The sequence below is a fragment of the Camarhynchus parvulus genome, chromosome 5 (assembly GCF_901933205.1).
Source record: "Camarhynchus parvulus chromosome 5, STF_HiC, whole genome shotgun sequence".
Lineage (NCBI taxonomy): Eukaryota > Metazoa > Chordata > Aves > Passeriformes > Thraupidae > Camarhynchus > Camarhynchus parvulus.
The window spans coordinates 34,426,528-34,446,751 of record NC_044575.1 but is presented as its reverse complement, the minus strand read 5'-3'; the positions used below and the strand labels follow the sequence as shown (position 1 = coordinate 34,446,751).

General features: G+C 39.6%; 1 protein-coding gene across 6 annotated transcripts in view; it reads left to right on the top strand.

The window, feature by feature from the left end:
- Nucleotides 1-1,802: 1,802 nt before the first annotated feature.
- PRKD1 (protein kinase D1) overlaps nt 1,803-20,224 on the top strand; it is a 116,181-nt gene continuing 97,759 nt past the window's right edge. For 2 of the 6 annotated variants that reach the window (XM_030950540.1, XM_030950539.1), the window contains exon 1: nt 1,803-2,183. In XM_030950540.1, coding sequence (XP_030806400.1) covers nt 1,995-2,183 — 189 coding nt within the window. In that variant the 5' untranslated portion in view covers nt 1,803-1,994. The other 4 variants (XM_030950542.1, XM_030950543.1, XM_030950544.1 and 1 more) reach the window with 4 other exon arrangements.

Here is a 20,224-nt window from a genome sequence, read left to right as displayed (position 1 = left end):
GAGAAATCCTGCCCTCATCGATTCTCATTACAAAGGTGTATTCAACACAGCTGACCCACTAAACAAACAACTCAGCAACCTACAGCTTTTAAAAAATACTGTAACCTTTCTTTTTGAAAAAATAGTTGTATCTGTACGGATGATGTGAAGCTGCAGGTAAGCCATGACATATAAGCTCTATCACTTGATTTCACACACATGAGAAAACCAAGGACATGTAATTCACAATATTGTTACTGCTACCCCTGCCCTGGTTATCTGAGGAATTGCAAAAGAGCAGTGTCGTGAATGAGTGGTTTAAGTTGCTCAAAGAATTGCCATCAAATACATCAGCGAAAGTAGGTTTGATATGAATTTGTAAAAGCACAACTTTAAGTCTGATGGCAAGGTTCACTATATTACTTACAATATGGAAATACACAAAAGAAAATAAATTTCTAATTAAGCCTTCCTAGAAGACCCATGAGGGAAAGGGAGACCTTCCCATTCAGTGCTTTAGGTATTATTTTATATCCTTTAAGATATGAGTCGTTGACTATGTCTGAGTCAAAGATTCGAACTAGCCACGTCAAAGCTCTCATTGGGAGTGTAGGAAGTAAGAGGGTCCACTCTGAGCCTCAGATTCACTGATGATGCAGGACTGCAGGATCTTCTGGTATGTTTCTCCCACGTTGACTCCTGTATAGAAAAGCTGGCTGGGCCATGAGGTCACGGGAAGTTTGCAATACTTCCCAGGCTGGAAATAAGCTGACAACAGTAAAATGGGTCCTACTAACAAGATCAAAATAAAAAAACGCTGCAGATGTAAATTTTGGGCAAAAAAGAGTAATTTGCAATGAAACAAGTTGTAAATCAGATCAACTGCTGAATTTTCAAATGTACATGTATTATTTTTACACTACCTGTAGTAGTTCAAACAAACCTACAGGTACCACATATACCTAGCTTAAGAGTCTTTCCGTTGGCGTTTCAAACATTTACAGCTCACATTTCCACGGCCTTTGCACATCTTCAAGGGGAGGTTTTTAAGATTAAATATTGCCCTGCTATGAATGCTGCTTGTGCAAACGGGTGGGGCTTGCACTGATCCCAAAAGCTGGGAAAAGTAACTCATCCTGGTTTTGGGCGGTAGGGTGCTCCTCCTTAACACACACTGTATTTAAAACAGAAGCTGGTTTAGAAAAGGGACGGGTGCAACCTGTCCCTTGCTTCTTCCCAAAAGGCGCGGGGACTGCAGGAAGCGGCGGCACGATGCTGACCGGAGATGCTGGCCGAGGCCAGGCAGAAGAGCCGGACTCAGACAGGAGATCCCGCTTCCCTGGCACTGCTTTCCGTCCTCGGGGGCAGCTGCCGCCCTGCCCGGGAAAGGGCACCGTGCTGCCTGCCAGCAAGGGAATCTCCGACTCTCCCCGGGCTCTGCCTCCACCTGCCCCTTGAGGTGTTGCCCAACGGGGATCGCGGGGCAGGAGGAGGCTCTCAGCCCCGCCAGCACCGCAGCCTGGCCAGGTAGGGGGACAGAGCCGGCTCAGCCGAGCTCCGCCGCGGGGAACCAGCCGACGGCGCCACTCTCGCTCCTGCCCGGGCCGCCCGGCAGTGCACGGCCGCCGTTTGGCGGCGGAGCGGCGGCCGGCCCGGCCCGGCCCGGCCCGGCCCAGCGGGGCACGGGCCCGTCCCGGCGGAGGGCGCGTCCCGTCCCGCCCCCGCGCCGCGCACGGCGCCAGCAGCCCGAGCGGCGGCACCACCTCGGCGGCGCTGGGCTGGGCTCCCCCCGCGCGTCTTTCTCGCCGCCTTTTCCTGTCTGCATCCTCCCCGGTCCTCCCCCCCCCCCCCGCCATTTTCACCCGGGAGGAGCTCGGCGGGACTTTCCTGAAACTTCGCGGGGAAACTCGCCCGGCGCCTCCGGGGCGGCCGCAAACTTTTCGCGGCGGTGCCCGACTCTGTCCCTCCGTCCGTGACCCCTCGGCTCCGGCGGCGGCTTCGGCGGGAAGTTTCCGATGAGTGCCCCTCCGCTGATCCGGCCGCCCAGCCCGCTGCCGCCGCCGGGCGCTGCTGCCGGCGGCGGCGTCGCCTTCCACCTCCAGATCGGGCTGAGCCGGGAGCCCGTGCTGCTGCTGCAGGACTCCTCGGGGGACTTCAGCCTCGCCCACGTCCGGGAAATGGCTTGCTCCATTGTAGACCAGAAGGTAAGAAGAAGGCCCCAAAGCGAGCCCCCTCCCCGCCACCCCGGACCCGCTGCCCGCGGGCGCTGTTATTGGCTGTGAACTTTCCTTTCCCGATGGCTCTGCTCCGGGATAAACGAAACCCATCCCAAGTTCCCTGCACCGGCCCCACTTCCTTCCCCCCGGCGCCCCACTTGTCTCTCTGCCGTGCCCCCCACGACCCCGGTGCGGAGGAGGTTCTGTGCGGGATGCTCGCATGCGAGCTTGACTTTTATTGTGCTGCCAGGGGATGTAAGTGCCTGTGCGAACTAAAAGCCGTTATTAAAAACAAACTCCGGCCGGATCTATCCGCTGCTTTTTAATGCTGCGGAAGGGGGGGCGCGGGGGGCAGAGGGCTGTCAGCTGTGATGGCAGCGCGGCGCCCGGGGGCAGTTCACGCTGTCCCGGCCTCTCCTGGGAAAGGAAAGTTTCCACTAAAAAAAAAAAAAAAAAAAAAAACAGTAACAAGGAAAAACCAAGCCCGACAGCCCAGGATTCAAAGCGGCGCGCAGCCTTTCCTTGTGCCGGGCAGCCCGGCGGGGGCCCCGCGGTGCTGCCCGGCCGGTGCCGGCGCTGGGGCGGGCGCTGGCCGGGGCTGCGCGGTGCGGGTGGCGCCGGGGGCAGCCCCCGCAGCTGGCAGGTGGCCGCAGCGCGGGAGGGGACTGAGTCAGCCCCGGCTGGCGGCTCTGGGTCACCGGGCCGGCGGGTGGGGAGCCCCGCTGCCCGCGGGGGTGGCGCTCACCGCAGCCCCTCCGGAGCGGCACCGTCGTCAGGCGCGGTTCACCTGCGCTTCGGGGAAACTCGCGCTGTGCGCTGAAATCCACCGGGCTTCTGCCTGAGCCACCGCTGCCTTTGTCTTCTCTGATTTCTCTGTTTTAACAATCCTGTTGTATAATAAAGTTTTACTTTATACATGTTTGTTGTGTGAAAAGCCCATAGGTAAAAGTATCATAGTGATTGCAAAGGAGAAAAAAGCCAGCCTAAATATTCAGGATTATTATAATGGAAAATAATTCTTCCTTTTCCCCCTTTGTTTTTACCAAGGTAAAAAAAAATTCAGACAGGGATTGATTTTTTTTTTTTTGATTAAGTTGATAGCTTTGCCGTACATCTCTCTGTAGATCATCAACCTGAACTTCACCCAATTAGGGAACTCCTTTTTTGTTGAAGAGCAACTAATGAAGCGTTTTCAAAAAAGTATAAAATATGCGTCCATTTTTCTAAATTCTGCATTCTTCATAGTTTAAGAAATGGCTACCTGCTTTTTAAAATTAAGTTTTGGAGAAAGGCGTACCCTTTCACGTTACTATATTTGTTTTTAAAGCTAGACCAACGCTTGCTTCTTGGTCACATATACATCTGAAACAGCTTAAATACATTCCATATTTCACCATTCAGAAGTTATTGTGCTAGCAATAATGGAAAAGCTGAGATTGTTGTTTCATTGTTTCTATTTACTGTTCTTGAATAGTTAATTAGTTAATGGGCTTACTGTAAGCTTGATTTTAAACCTCATCTCCTAACAATATGCCATTGTGTAAAGAAAATTAAATATGCTGCCCTGTGCTCAAACAGTCAAACTTACTTGAGTGAGTACTGTCATAAAAATTTTGAGCACTAGTTTGTTGCAGTTTCTTAATTGCATAAAGGAGAGCATCATGTAGCTGCTTCTCTGCAGGGCACACTTGAATGAGGAACTTTCTTCTAGTTGCAGTTTCTCATAGCTGAAGTATCTGCTTTCCCAAGGCTGTCGAGAGGGAAGTGGCTCAAAGAAAGGGAAAACTGGAAGAAAGGCTTTGGTGTGTTTGTTTTTATTTTCTTTTCTTGTTAAATTGTGGCCTCTACCTCCTCCACCCTGCAGAGCAATTCATATGTTATTTAGTCCTTAGAGCCTCCATTTTCAGCTTAAGACTGCAAGTGTGTATACACTATATACATGATTTTATTGTTTCACTAATCCTGATGGGATTGTTTGCGTATTCAAAGTTACTTGGCATACTGGCAGAGACTTAAAAAAAGTTATGTGATATCTAAAACTGTTACGAGATAACTATTTGTGTGTTGTAGGTTCATGATTTTATCTTTTCCTGGAATGATTTGCAATGGTGTCTACTCTTGATTTTATAACAAAGATGTATTTGCTTATCACAATCAAGCAGAGACTAACTGTGAAGAATTTTATGTTGAAATCTCATGCTATTTTGGAAGTTTCTCTGGGTCTGTAGAGTAGTGGTCAACTAGACAACAATTTCCTTCAAAACTTCCTATTTGGTCTGGAAAATTGAAGCAGTATATAAGGATGAGTAATTGTGGTTTTGTTTTTCTCGATGGTTGTCATCTTAGACTGCTAAAATCAACACTGTGTCTGTAGTGTGCTGTGTAGTGTTAAATATTTAAGCAGTCCTCTTGCACAAGCTTTACTTTTAGGATTGTGCTGACTTTTCTTCAGTATCAGAGTCAGATGATCTGTTTATAGGAAGCCTCTTCCACGGTGATGTGGGCATAGCATCATTTCAGGTGATTATGACCCTTACTCTGCTCAGGTTTATGCACCCATTTAATTTACTCCTGCTCAAAATTTATGTTAAATTGAAATAAACCTCTCAAAGTGTGCAGAATGGAGCATATGTAAGCCTGAGTAGGATGTTAATACAGTGTGTGTGTATATGGATACATTTATGGGTGTATATACATATAGACACTCTATTTCTATATCTTTATATGGTGTTTTTGTATATAAATAATATACATGTGAGTTCACATGTATATTATTAAATTATAAAACTTAATGCTATGTATAATTTAGAAGTTTACATTTCCTTATAGACATGTATTTGCATTTACTTACATTAGAGTAACTTCTGTACTTCAGATGCTGTCTTGCTTTTAATTTTGGTAGAGAGTATAATTACATTGATGATCTGATGTACATGACGTGTAAAACGGAATGAGAAAAGTGTGGCTTTTCCTCTATTTTCCATGAGAGGAATTCCTTCAGAAGTTTTATCCTGAGATAACTGTAAAGACACTTCCTATAGAAATCTGAAGATGAAATGGTACATACCGATTTCTGGCATAAATTCAAACACATTTCAGTCTGTTAAGTGTTCTGAAGACAACAAAATTTGATTCCTTTGCGTTTGTGTGTTTTGCTTGTCTTGCTTAGAACCAGTGACATGAAAACCTTGAGACTTATCAATGTGGGATTATTTTTTCTTCAGTTAAAATGGATCTTTAGCATTTAAATGATGATATAGTTGACAAGAAATGAGGATCAACTTTAAAATATATGCCAGTCTTTGACTTCTAGGCTGACGTCCCGCAAGAACAGTGGGAGGATATTGTAAAATACAATCTTTGTTTTCTGAAGACAATTAGTATGAATTATTGTCCTTTTTGTGTTAACTGCCCACAGTAAAACCACTTGTCCAGGACAAAAGTGTAGTGCAAAGTGCACTTTAATTGTATGGAATTACCATGTTACCAAAGACTTTTTATTCTAAAAAGACAAAGAAAGTAATCTTTAGGCAACTTTTTAATACAAATTCATGCAAGTTTAATTTGAAGGAGATATTATTATTTGTGTTTTGTGTTTCTTGAAATTCTTTGTCATCGTTATAGCTCACATATGATGAGTTGGGGTATGTAGTGGCATTGCCAAGTTTTGGGAACTTTGACTTCTCAAGTAAATACATAAGGCAGTGTTATATTACTTGAGAATGTGTATTTTATAAAATAGCTCTTAGGTCAGCTGTTAAGATCATATGCTGGCTTAGGCCTTCAGCACTTGAAGACTTAGAAGTTGTGAGGAATACAAAAATCATAAATACAAGAAAAAAATGTGATCAGAAACAGGGAAATAAAATCTGAGCTGCGCAGGCGGTATAGTTCAGACTGATTTATTAAAGTGGTGTTGTGGACGGTTCAGTGGTTTGAATAATTCTGCAATTTTACAGTGGGGAAAAAAGTAATAAGGAGAGAGGCTATTTTGGGAAAGGGAAAGGACAAAAAGAAAAGTACTTGCTTCAAGTAGCATACTGCAACTGGAATACTGTGCCCAGGTTCATCTTTATGTAGGGTTATCTGGTGTTAAATTAGGAGATTTGCTACAAATCAAATCAAAAACCATTTTAAGAGTATTCCTGAGAATTGAACCAAACACATTCAGGAGCAGGTATGCATTCATTTTTGCTTCTAGTTGTCATTATAAGGAAAATATAACTTATTCTTAAATAAATAAAAAAAGGAAAACAAAAATTAACTCAGTTTTGTTTTCTCAGGCTGGAATCTCCTGTGGCCTGAGCAGAGAAAGAATAAAACCTCTTCCAAAGGTTGATATGAAAATATATTTACCTTTTTCTGCAGTGTTTTTAAACAGTCGTGGAAAACTTGTGGGGTTTGTTTGTATGAATGATGGGGGGTTTGTTTGTTTGTGGGTGTTTTTGTTTGGGTGGGCTTTTTTGTTTGTTTTCCCCCAAAACCTTCACATTCTCCTAAAATAAACATAGCCCGGTGGTAATGAAATCAATTTCCTTAGAGTTGGATAGGGACTCAGCAGACATGAGGTACTATAGAGATTTTTAGCTTCAGGATAAACAGAGAAACTGACAGGTTTTTACAATGCTGACCAAGAGTCATATATCTTCATCCAAACATACAAATGTAAACATTTCATGTATTCACAACAATGTTGTCTATGTTCTAGAAAAGTTTTTACAGGTGTGGTGTTTATTTGTGATAGTTAAATTCTCATGGTGTCTTTGCTGGTGTACACTGGTAACAAAGTGTTAATTTTTTTTTTCCATGAAGTGAGTTTTTCTCAGCACCGGATGTTTTCCTCTGCCTGTGTTGTGGAAGTATCAAGTTGTTAAATTGAATTTAAAAATGCAAGGTGCCTTGTTACTGTGCACATAAACATCTTCCAAACTCATGGGAGACTTTTGATGTTTACAGTTTAATCCTTTATTGACTTAACATTTATTGTTCTCCACTCTGAAAACTGTAAGTCGCTGTATGTAACATTAGTTTGTAGCTTAGTTATAGTTACCTTTGAACCATATCTGAGAAGATGGTAGTGAACTATAACTTCAGTGAAAGGGAGTCAGTCTGAATTACTTTAAAGGAACTGGAGTTTTTAAGAAATGTTAACTCTGTTATGTAATCCATCATGCATCCAGATGAGGAAAATGGATTTAATACCACAAACTGTGTAGAGCATTTGAGAACTTCCTATCTAATGATTAAAGACTATTGAATGCATTGTCATAGAATAAAAAATAAGATGTAGCTTTGGATAGAGGACAGCCTTGTAACCAAAGCACTTTACATATTAATTTTTAAAGGAATTACAGAAGGAATGTGTTGATCTTGTGTTATTTCCACTGATGCTTTCCCCAGGAAATACATAATTTCCATAATGATTTAAAGGAAGTAGAAGATGAATAGGCATTTGAGATACTTCTCTCACTGCTGATGAGATTCAGCTCTGTTGCCGGAGAAAGGATGGAATTTATTGAATGAAGTTGCAACATTTCCCAGACAGAGGTGCCATGTGGAAATAGTATGGCATGTGCTCAATGAATTTGAAATACCCAAGGTCTGACTGTCCCATAGAAGACTTACTGGGTGTAAACCACATGATGACCTGAGAATGCGCAGAAAGCCTAGTGTGTCCTGAAAGTGTGGTGGGGTTTATGAGATCTCTGCTGTGGATCATGTGAAACACCCTGGCATATGTCAAATCCCTGGAAGGATTTGCTTGGACTTTGTGACTATAGGTGTTTTCCTGTCATTTCTGGAAATCTTTCACAAACATCTGCAATTAACTTGTTCTTCTTACCTAGGTTTTCTTTTCCCTCCTGTGTTTGGAGAAATCTGCCTGTATGGTTACCATATGTTCATACTGTCTTTACTTGCAAGGAAACAAACACGCTTAGTGAAGTCTGCATATTGTTACTTTTGGTGTCTTATTTTTACTGTATTTTGTATATGAAACTATTTCAGTTAAAAACTTCTGTCAAATGTGTGTTTGCCTTTTTTTAGTGATTTTGCTAGCAATTATTTTTAAGATACAAAAATGTAAAATTAAAAATTAGAGTAGAGACAATTGTCGATCTCAATGTACTCAGTGTATATCTCAAGCAACCTGTGATAAGCACATGCATTGTTTGTGGATTTTTTTAAATTACAGTTGTGTAGGTCATCTCTGGCTTCTTGACTGGTTGACATCAGACATGTTTATGTTGATGTTGTGTAATATGGTTGCAGTTACATAGTTGCAATCAAGTGTATAATTAAAATGTCTCTTTCAAGTGTTTATCTGAAGTGAGGGTGAACTGTTCTCTAAAATTGTTGATTAATCTTCCCTGTAGATATACGCTGTATATAAGGTATATCTTTATGTATCTCTTTAGTCAGTGCTAGCAGTTGACTTGTATATGTTTCTTGCTGCTTGGAGGAAGACTTCCCTTTCTTCTGGAGCTATTACATACCGTTTGCATGCTGTCAAATTGTCATTTGTAAAGTCTTCCTTATGGTGTGTTCTGCTAAAATCATAGAATGGTTAGTGATTGGAAGGCACCTTAATGATCACACAATCACAGAATGGGTAAGGTTGCTCAGAGCTGGCCTCTGGGCTGCAAGTGTACATTGACAGCTCATGTTGAGTTTTTTGATCCACAAACATCCTGAAGTCTCTCCCCAGGCCTAGTCTTGATCCCTTCTGTACCCAGGCTGTATTTATGCGGGGATTGCCTCGATCCAGGTGCAGGACCTTGCACTTGGCCTCTTTGAACTTCCTGAGGTTTGCACAAGCCCCCATTTAAAGCCTGTCAGGGACCCTCTGGATGGCTTCCCTTCCCTCCAGCTCATCAACTGCGCCACACGGCTTGGTGTCAGCAGCAAACTTGCTGGGGTGCTCTCAGTCCTACCCCCAGTAAAGATGTTAAAAATTTCCATTTCAGTGCCGCTGCCTGAGGAGAATCCACTCCTCACTGCTTTCTGTTGGATATTGAGCTGGTCACCACAACTCTGAGTCTTACCATCCAGCCAAATTTTATCTACTGAAAGGTCCATCCATTAAATCCACATCTCTCTACCTTACAGGACAGTGTCAACTGCTTTGCACAAGTCCGTGTATATAACGTCCTGTGCTCTTCCCTCATACACTGCTGCTGTAACCCCATTGTAGAAGGCCACCAAATTTCTCAGGTATGATTTGCCTTTAGTGAAGCCATGGTATCTGTCACCAATCACCTTATTATTTTCCATGTGCTTTAGCATAGTGTCCAAGAGGAGCTGCTCCATGATTTTGCCAGGTACTGAGGTGAGAAAATAGTTGTTTCATTTTTCCATATCAGACTTGAGTGTCACTTTTGCAGGGTTGATGGTAGAGGTTCTGCTAGAAAGGCTGCCTCAATTCTGTAATCCTGTCTCACTTGCTACAAAATAACCTGCTCTGCTGTGGCATGCCTTTTGTTTACATTTTCCTTGCTTGTGGTTTTGGCATGAACATTCAGGATTTTGCAGACCAAAACAGATTTCTTTCACAGGCTTTCAACTTTTTCCTTCTTCATACACTTTTAGTACTGCTAAATGAGCTCTTCCTTTTTAAGACTTTTTTCTTTTTAAATATTTCTATCCAGGAAATGGTCTAAAATGATGGCAGACTTGTTGTCACTCAAAAACTATGTTTATGATTAAAATGAATTGTGCATATCAGCTTTTAGTCGTTGAAAGTATAGAATATTGAGGTATGCACTTCATGAAAGTCAGCTACTTCATGAAGCAGATTTTTGCTTTCTAAATGCTCTTCTAGTTTTATCTGCTGAAACCCCGTGTAAGGTTGGCAGGGTAGTGTAGTGCATCACACTATGTTGAGATAGTACTGTGGATATATTGCAGTGATTTATGCATAGACATAAAATTAGGCATAAATTACAGTGTATATCTCTGTCGTCTGCTTTCTCTTCCTCCACCTATTTGTGGCTTCCTTTTTCTTGTTCCTTGTATGTGTTTTCTTCAGCTGAGGAAAATTTTGTCAAGAGGTAAGCTTTCACTTCTGCAACTATACAATGTTTATATTCGTGTTGTGATTGTATCTCTTATGCAGTCTGTTGTGTGTGCCTCTTCTGGAGACAGAACTGCATCAGGAACCGTATTATGACATTCAAGATAAAGCATAGGTAATTATTTTGATAAAAAATTATCAATTTTTTTTTTAATTAAGAAGCATGAATGTACATCTGGTTCTTGGCTGTTTTCTAAGAGAGGAAAATAGGCATTTAGAGACTTTCATTACTGATTGGCATAAAAAGGTCTTCCCAATGTGACTTTAGGCCCAAGGTGTATACTAAGATTTAAATAAAGGTCTATTCTAAAGATCTACTAAGAGAAGCTGCAAACTATGACCATGGTTGCCAGCTCTAAGCCTCTACCTTGTACATTTTAAAAGAGCTGTGTCTGAACATGTCGTGTGTAGTCGGAAAGAATCTTCTATTTCTTCTTTCTTCAAATTATTTTTTAAAAAGTCAACATTGAGACATAATTTTTTCCCAAGTGTTAGAAGGAGTTTTTATTGACAGCTTGTCAGATGCAAAAGCACAGGCAAGACACAGCTGTGTCTGGGAGAAACATTCTGGCTATGAGGCCATTTGCCTGAAAGATGCTTGTGCTTAAAAACATCAAATTACCTATTGTCTGATCTTTCCCTCTGAGACCTCCCTTTTCATAACAATAGAAATACAAATGTATGTGGGCCACAGTGATCAAGCATACCCTGCTCTCCCTGTCAGCAGTGCTGTATATCCTTATGTAATTTATGGGTCCTAGCCTAGGGTCTGATTCAGGATGAAACATTTCTTAAAGCCCCTTAGAACCCTGGACCACAAAGGGTTAAACTTCTTAAATTGTGTTATTAATCCATGGAGTGGGGGTCTGTGACATGAAGGAAACCTCACTTATAAGGAGATGACAGTATGAGCTGATGTTTTCTGTTAAGCTGTAATAATTTTCCCATTTTGCTCTGAGGTTCAGCCCCCTTTTGGATCAGCTTTTGAGGGCTGGATTACAGGTTTGCTGTCTATGTGACAGGACTCCAGGTGTGCTGATCATGCTGTCTAATGTTGTAAGTGCTGTTCTTACCTCTCTGAGGATTGTGTTGCCACCCAAAATCAAGTCTAGGAAAATGTGAAAATACCAGAATAATAAAAACACACATACTGTAGATAGCTGAAAGGTTGAACTCATGCCTTTGTTCTGTTATATTTATTGTACTTACCTCTAAATAGAAGGAATGCAGCAAAATATGTAGAATATGAGTAGGAGTCTGTTCAATTCCAAACCCACATGGTTTTCACTGCATTTTTTCCTAAAGAGTTGGCTGTCCTACACTTAAAAAAAAAGTTGAGTGAAAATTGAAATAATCTGGTCATAGTCTGTGTGCACTTATATGGATGGAGGGAATTAAGTTAGGGAAAAAGATCTCTTGGTTTTAGACTATGTGATTTCCTGATTTCTGGAGGAAAATTAAACATTGCTGTCTGTATGCTGTCTTTCTCATGTAACAGTATACCTACAGGCCATTTTGTCACAAGGCAAATCATCACAGCAGCAAGAGTTCAGGTAACTGTAACAGATTGTCTGGCAGAAAATATAGTCAAATAGTTCAGAAAATAAAAATACTTGTCCTCTACATCTAGAAATACCTCTCTGGTATATCTTTACTCTGTGTTTATGATTATGTATCATGCCATGTGGACTTGACCCAGGGATTGACATGTTTTTCAAACCTTACAAAGAAATGCCAGTGTCCTGACTTTCAGTTCTTAAACTAGTGTAAATGAACATCTAATGTAAACCTCCTCTTTCTTTCTTTCATTTGATTACTTTTATTTAGCAACTCCCACAAAAGTGGGGAGGTTCTGAGCTGTATTCTGGTGCTAAATTGGCTCTTGATGTGAACTCTTAAGAGGAGTTTACAAAGCTGATAGAGCTAAACTCTTCCAGCTGGTGACAGAGGTTGAAACCAAGAACTGAGAGTTATGGTTTGAAAGAGATTCAGATTGGACACTAGGTTAAAATTTCTTTGATAGGTGAGCAGTGCAATATTGCAACAGGTACCCAGAGATGGTGGAGATTTCATCCTTCGTTTTTGCACTTGGGTAAACAAAACCTTGTGTCGATGATAGTTCAGCTATAAGAGAGAAGTCAGACTAGATAACTTTCAGAGGTTCTGATGTTTCTGTGATTCTCAGAGTATGCAGTGAATCTTTGTTTATATTTGTCCATTTGTTACATTAATGCCTAGTAGATATTAGGTGGCCTGTAGTATAACAGAATTTTATTATATATTGCTATATTTTTGTGTACAGAGAGTAAGTCCCTTCCTCCCTTCAGTACTTTGCTTCAAGGTGTAGTGGACTGGTGGTGATTACACCACATCTTAAACTGCATTGAACGATATCTCAGCATACAAAGCCAGCAGTTTATTGGCAGTATCTTTGAAAAAAACTTCTATGAGAAATCCATCTTAGGTGGTGGGCAAAAGCACAGTAATTCCTTAAGGAAAATTATTGATAAAAACTACACCAATCTTTTCCATATGAAATAAAGACCTCAAATCTTACAGATTAGACATAAAGAATAGTTACAGGAATGGCCTGCTGAGTTATCTATTGTTATGGAATGGTGGTGGGTTGGTCTGTGCAGAGATGAAAGGAAGGATTGATACAATGAAGTAACACACCCATCTGTTGCAAAATTTGTTTCAAATCGAACAATGTACAACTTTTCAAGGAAGGAAGATGATACAGTGCTTGAGAAGTGAACTGAAGAGTACGTGTTTGATTTATCTGTCTTTGCGAGGAGGACACGTGCATGTTAGAGGTGTTTTGCAGGGCAGAAGATGCAGGGCAGGTTATTTATTAGGGCTTGGTGGGAAGACCAAGGTAACAGCCCAGCTAAAATTGGTGTTTGTTGTATTGCTTCTTGGTCTAACTCTTCTTTCACCTGTGATTGTTTTTCCTGTGCTTCTTAACAGGCTCTTATTGACTGGTGACGTTATGTAATCTAGGCATCTAAAATTAATGTCCTGGACTGGTAGACAGTTGAGTAAACTAAGGGCATGCAGTTCAACCTAAAATTTGGCTGCTGATTTTTCAACATATTTTAATGTGCTGTGTATTCCCAATTAGCACATACGTGCAATTGTATGTTTAAACTGAAGAATGTTAACAACACTTGGTAACATTCAGAGCACTGTTTCATACTGCAGTCACATAATTTTGTTAAATACCTTAGTCTACCCAGAAGCAAATAATTTATGTTGTTTAAAAAGGGAAAAATAAATTTGTGTCAGTTTTACTAACAGTTGAGCAAGTCTCATTTTCTTGGGTATAATATAGTGAAGAGAGTATAGTCCTTTTGAAGACTGATATGTGAAACAAGAATTTCTAAACATTTTTTAAAGATACTGAACATCACACCTGTTTGTTCAAAGGTGGCCTAAGAACAAAAAATTTAATCTCTTCAATTTAAAAGGTCAGCAAATATCTGCTTCCTTATTTGAGAGGTAAATAATCCCTATGTAAAAACTTGCCTCAGGAAAAGATCTGAAGGGAAAAATAACTTGTTAGTCTCAGTGATATTCAGAGTGTATCTCCATCAATTGATACAGAGTACATCTCCATCAATTGCTGATGCGTGAAGCTACACTGCTTAATTTAGATAGCAAATTTTTTTCTGTTAACTGAATTTTTGAGTAATAATGTCACTGTTTCCCCCCTCTATGTAGCAGTACAAGAGTTTCTGAAAACACCAAAAAATCGTTACATAACAAGAGGGGCTTTCCGAAAGAGCAAGTCAAAGCTTAACTTCCATCTTTTGAATAGGAATACATAAAAATCTTTCACTAGTATGACTTGATTATCCCCCTCTTTTCCTTATGTGGTTCAAACAAAAAATGAATGTTGAATGTCACTTGCCATGTTGAAAACATGCTTAAATAAGTATGGATAAACTATAGGACAAGAGTTAAAAAAAAAAATTGAATCTGTACCTTATGATAACTACATTTCTAAATATTACTATTTCCTTTTAATCCAAGAACTATGCTATTTTTTTATTCCAAAGTTTGCATTCAGATTCTTATAAAATGATAATCAACCAGCTCTGTGACAATTTGAAAATGCATGAAGCTTTAAATTAGAATAATCTGTATTTTTGTTCTTTCTTTGGACATCAGTGGGGGAATGGGAACAAATGACAGGTGAATTGAGTGGACACTGCTGAAAGAACTAAATCTTGTTTTTTATGAGAATTAAGTTGCTTTTTATTCTTTAATCCCTGCCCTCTCATGCCCAGGCTTTTTGGGTTTTTTTGGTTTTTTTTGGGGCGGGGGGGGTGTTCATATTTATCAAGTTCAGTTACATTTGATGAAAAACTAGTAATAGCAAAGAAAACTTAGTTCTGTTTTTTTTCAAAGTGGGTGACATTTGGGTAGAACAAGGGGCCAAGTGATGTTACTGAAGGTGGGCTGCCTTGGACTTCAGGTTTTTAGTTAGGAGGGAATTCATATGGGATTCAAATATTTCAGCAGGCTTAAGCATAGAAAAATTTGTGTCAGGATTCACAAACTATTGTGAGACAAATACTTTGGAAATCAAACTTTATTATTACCAGATTAAATGGATGCAAATCATTGAGCATCCTTGGATTTAGTTTTGCCTTCTAGTTTGCCTCAGCAGATGACACTAAAGAAGCTTGTTACTGGGTTCTCTAGTTATATCTGAATTCTTAAATATTGATAGAATATTAATATGCTTTCCTAAAGTAGTTGTTTATTATAAAGGCTTTTCATCCCTGCACTGCAGGGCGGCTGTGCTGCTGTTGTAGCCAACACTGCATGTTTTCTCAGCTTACAGGATTGGCTCCATGGAGAGCAGACTGATGTGAAGATGAAATTTAACTTCTTGCAGGTTTTGATAGCATTTGAGCTTTCCGGTGGTACCTGCAGTGTTCAAAAGTTTAATTCTGAAATCAATTTGGACCAACTAGAGTAGTCTTTCACGTTAATAAACAATCTAAGAGTTCTAATTAAGATCTAAGTGATCTGTTCTAGGCAGTATTCTGAGTTTTTACTCTCTTACTTTTAGACTTCCCCCTTTCCCTGTCTGGTCCCTAAGAGTGTATTTGGTACCTACACTCTTATGTTTTCAGTTTTGATCACTTGGGTTATGTATGATGTCGAGGATTTCTGAGTAGTGTTGAAGTCATTTACAGGGCTGCCAAGTGCAAATGAGGTCTGGTGCACTCAGCCCAAGAAGGCTCTGGGTAGCAATTGTGTGGAGAAAGGTAGAGAAATGGCCATTGGAGATTTCCCTGGTTAGGTGTTTTACTGTCACTGAGCAGTATATTGGCAACTCTTGTCCCTGATTTTAGGTAATGATCAACTTATAGTGTTTGTTAATTATAAAATAGAAACCAAAAAGCCTTTACACTGAAGTAAATTGTTGTGAGGGGAGGAAGTTTTTAAATTTTTTTGGTTGAATTTTTATTCAGGAAAAAAAGTGAAGCACACTTGTTCTTTGTGTAATATGTATTCTATCTGTTCTGTCTTCAGTTGTGTGCCAGTTTGTAGTACAGCCAGGTAAGCAAGCTGCTATTGCTACAAAGAAAAATTTCAGCTAGCAGCTCTAGAAACAGAGGCATGATTTGAAAGTGATTGTTTGTCTTAGTAGGTATTTGTTTTCTTCTGACAGGAGGGGGAAAAAAGATCTTTCCACCACTTTATCTGTATTTATTTTCACATTTCTGTTTCCTTGTGTGCAGACTTGCTTATGTCACACAGTTTCAAACACTGTTTATCTTCTACCCTCTGCTTTCTGAAACTACATTGATGTGTCTCAGCTGTCTTTTCTTCTGCCAAATCCCTAACTAATGACAAAATGGTGTTTAAAAATTAATCAGACCGTTTCTGGGGGAATGAAAGAGTGATCTGCATGTAATCACTTTATCCAAAGAGAAGAAAAATAGTCAAACACATAAATTAATAGTACATAAAAAAGCTTAAGACTTAGAAATGTGTACACTGCTGTATTTTGTTAAAAGTTCCTACAGCTCCTCAATTTCATTTTTCAACCCATTTCTAAAATGTATTACTACAAGTGAATCAAATGTCACTCATAAATCTGAAGGCATATTGGATGTAGTTGTGTTAGAGTACTCAAAAATTTCTTGAAATTCAAATTTTGAATTTTGAAGTGTTTATAAAGCTGTGTAGCATCATGGTTTTCAAAGCAAAATGTTCTAATTTTCCACTTTTTTTGTTCCTACTTAACGATTTGTAAATTAATTATGTATTGTCATCTCTTACCAGCTTGCTGCAGGTAGGAAATAAATGACTAGTTTATCTTGTGTTATTTTTCCTACTGAAATATATGTTGCAATTTTTTCAAGTGTCATTATGACTATGCTGACCCCTTTTCTTGATAAAAAATAATAATCAAGAAAGTCTCAATTTCACTGTAACTGACCAAGAAAAGATCCTGAGAGAGTTAAGAAAAGATGATGAATTCTGTATTTTTCCTCATGTGTTTCCACTACTTGGTTTTATATATGGTTTTGAATGAAGTTATGGATCATCTGAGACAGTAGTTTATCTTGTCCGGGTTACGTGGAAATCAGTTGTATTTTCCCTGAAGAATGCCTCAACCTTACAGTTTTTTCGGCAAAATCTGGCCGAACTTTTTGCTGATGAAATGTGAAAATGTGCTAATTTTGCATGCTTTCTCAATTGATATTTTGTACAATCTCTCTAGAGGCCTTTTAAAAATACATGTAGTATAATTAGGATTTATCAACAGAAATCCATCCGTACATATGAAAATTATAATGTGATCTCTTTTTGCCAAAATCAAGAAAGTGAAAATCAGTTTAATGAACCCAAGGGCTACATGAAGACATTTCAGTGACTTCTTATCCATCAGTTATATTCTCTGTAGGACTTAAGTAAGTGGCATGGTTGTTGAACAATGCCTATTCAGTCTGCTTGCCATCTATGGCCTAAAACAATCAAATCTGTCTCTCAATATCTTAAGTGGTCTCCTTTTTCCTATTGGAGAAGATTCAGAAAAGTGCAGCCTTGACTTTTGCTAAAATATTTAGGATGTCTCCAAGATCAGTTAGACTTTGCAAATGGTAGCAGGTGCAGATATGTTGCATATGGTAAGGTATACTCTATTTCAGTTGTAAACTGATTTAAGTTTTTTGTATTTGTGAGGTTGCTTCTTAAAAGGTTGGGAAATTTTTCTGGTTGAAAGCAGCAAGCTGGAGTAATTTTCCAGAATCTTCTGGTCTAAACTGACCAGCATGTCTAAAAACATGCAGAAAATTGCCATGCTTTAATAGGATAAATTGGTTCATGCTTCACATATGTTGGGCCCTTTGTGATACAGCGGTAAAATGTATATTTAAAACCTTTGGTCATATTATTTCTGCTTGTAGCTATATATCTGACAAAAACTAGATCCTCTGAAGTTATCTTCAGTTTGAGCATTTTGTTGTATGATATTAGTATGCATGAATGCTTATGAAAAAGGGTGTGCAGCTGAATGGGTGTACTCTTGCTCATCATATACTAAACCTAATTTGTTTGGTCTTTGTCTCATGAAATGTGGAGGAAATCTGAACTAGAGTTCTAATAATTTCTGATTGCATCCATTGTTTTCCTCTCTCTCCAATAAAAAATGGAATTACATTTTGTGTGACCTGCTTGGGATAATCGTGAAACAGATTCACGATTGAATCCGCTGTGTTGTCATGACATAAGAAACCAGTTGAGTAAGCATTGACCAATGCAATTAGAATAGGTAACTCAATTTGCAAAGTAGGGGGCAAGGTGAGAAAAAGTAGCTGGAAATGTGTTTATGTTTTGGGAATGTTTGAGAGCAAGTACAATTTGTTTTGAACTACAGAAACCACAAAAATACAGGTCTAGGTTAGATACGTAGCATTTTGGAGGATTTTGGTTTGTCCTTATGGAGAGGGGATTGTAGAGGAAGAATCCTGCAACAAAATTAAAGATTTGGCTTACCAAATTAATATAGTTCAAAAAGCCTTTACAACTCAGTCTGAGGAGCATAACTGAAGAGTATCAGTAACATTTTTATTTCCAGCTTTTTGTTAAGACAATGTAATTTATTCCTACAGACAAGCATAAATATTACATTTCATGCAATGGACAATGTATAATTAAACTCAGAGATAGTATGCTAAAAAATATACAAGGAAATGCTGTGCACAGTTTTAGCCCAGAATGAATCTTGTGTTTTAATCTTGACTGTGTTCTTCCAAGGAGAACAAATTTGATTTAAACTGACTTGGAAAAACACTGCAGTTTTACTTTGGTTAGAGTTTGAAGCTGTAAAACTTTATTGTGATTTGACTTTACATCTTAAGAATATAATTATATTTAAAAGCAAGACTTTTACTGAATATGAAGGTAGTAATGTCCTTAATGCTCTCTGTAGCTGCCACAGATTTTCTTTCTGTCAAGATGAGGATAGTCACCTGCATTCCTTAAAGTAAGTTAAGCAACAGTAAAATAAATACTTGAGCCTGGATGGAAGTGGTCATTTAGATCTGATCTCAAAGCCTTGAGAAATAGTTGCCCGTGAACTTTTAAATTTCCATACACTTCCAGTGTTAGGTTGTTTTGTGTTTGTTTTTCCATCAACTGTTTCCACATGCATGCTTCTTGCATAGCTCCCTGAATGTCAGCCAGCACTTGAGGGCACTTGAGATTGTGTATCTACAAAAGGAATCTGTTTCCTGGGGAGCCTGAAGTTTTTTTTCTTTTAGGTTTAGAATTCTTTTTGTGCAAGCCCAACAATTCTTTCAGAGCTGTAGAAATACTTAGATACCAGTTTTAGGAGACACAAGTAATATGTGAGTGAGTTCTTACTAGTCAGTGCATGTGCTACTGTAGCTGCAAGAAATAGCCCTTGGAAGAAACACATTTTCAGAGCCTCTCCCCAAAATTACATGAGTGAATAGGATTTTTGGAATGAAAACTAGGGAACAAAAACATAGTGGAATTTACTGACTGAAATAATGCATGAAGAAGTGTACCCATTTACAAAAAAATTAATAATATCTATTAATTTTTTTTTAACCTGAGAATAAGATGCTCTGTAAAATGTGCAAACTGAGGTTGACCTTTGAAAAAGTAGAAGACAATTAGGGCAGAGCTGTAAAACTGTTGACATCTGGTTCTTTATGCAACATCTGTATCTGGAACCACTTACATGCTATGTTCTAATTTATTTGCAATAGTAGAGCAGGAAATCATGTTTGTACAGCTCACTGCACAAATACATTGAAGCAGTGAATATCTGGTAGATTTAAAGTGATAGGTCCATGTAACAGAAGGCCAACATGAAAGCATAGAATCACAGAATGTTAAGGGGTTAGAAGGGAACTTAAAGATCATCTAGTCCCACCCTGCTGCCATGGGCAGGGACATCTCCCACTAGACCAAGCCTTGTCCACTCTGGCCTTGAACACTGCCAGGGCTGGGGCACCCACAGCCTCCCTGGGTAACCTGTGGGTTGTCTAACCACCCTCACAGTGAAAAAAGTCTTTCTAATATCACACTCAAGTTTCCCCTCTTTCAATGTGTGCCCATTGCTCCTTGTCCTATCAGTAGGGTTCCTTAGGGAGTCCCTCTCCAGCTTTCCTGTAGGTGCCCTTGAGATACTGAAAGGTTGCTGTGAGCTCTCCATGCAACCATCTCTTTTTCAGTCTGATTTGTTGCAGATTTTGAAGTGTATCTGGTGAATAAGGCAGGGAGAAAACTGGTAAGAGAGAAGAGATAATGGCATAGTTTATTAAGTTGATTGCGATTTTTTGTGTTTGTATTTCTCCCCATACCTGCTGCCAAATTGCTTTGTGGAGCAAGTCAAGTAATTAATAACAGCACTTTTGCTTTCTCTCTGCTCAATCCATGAGACCTGACTTGCTAAAGCATC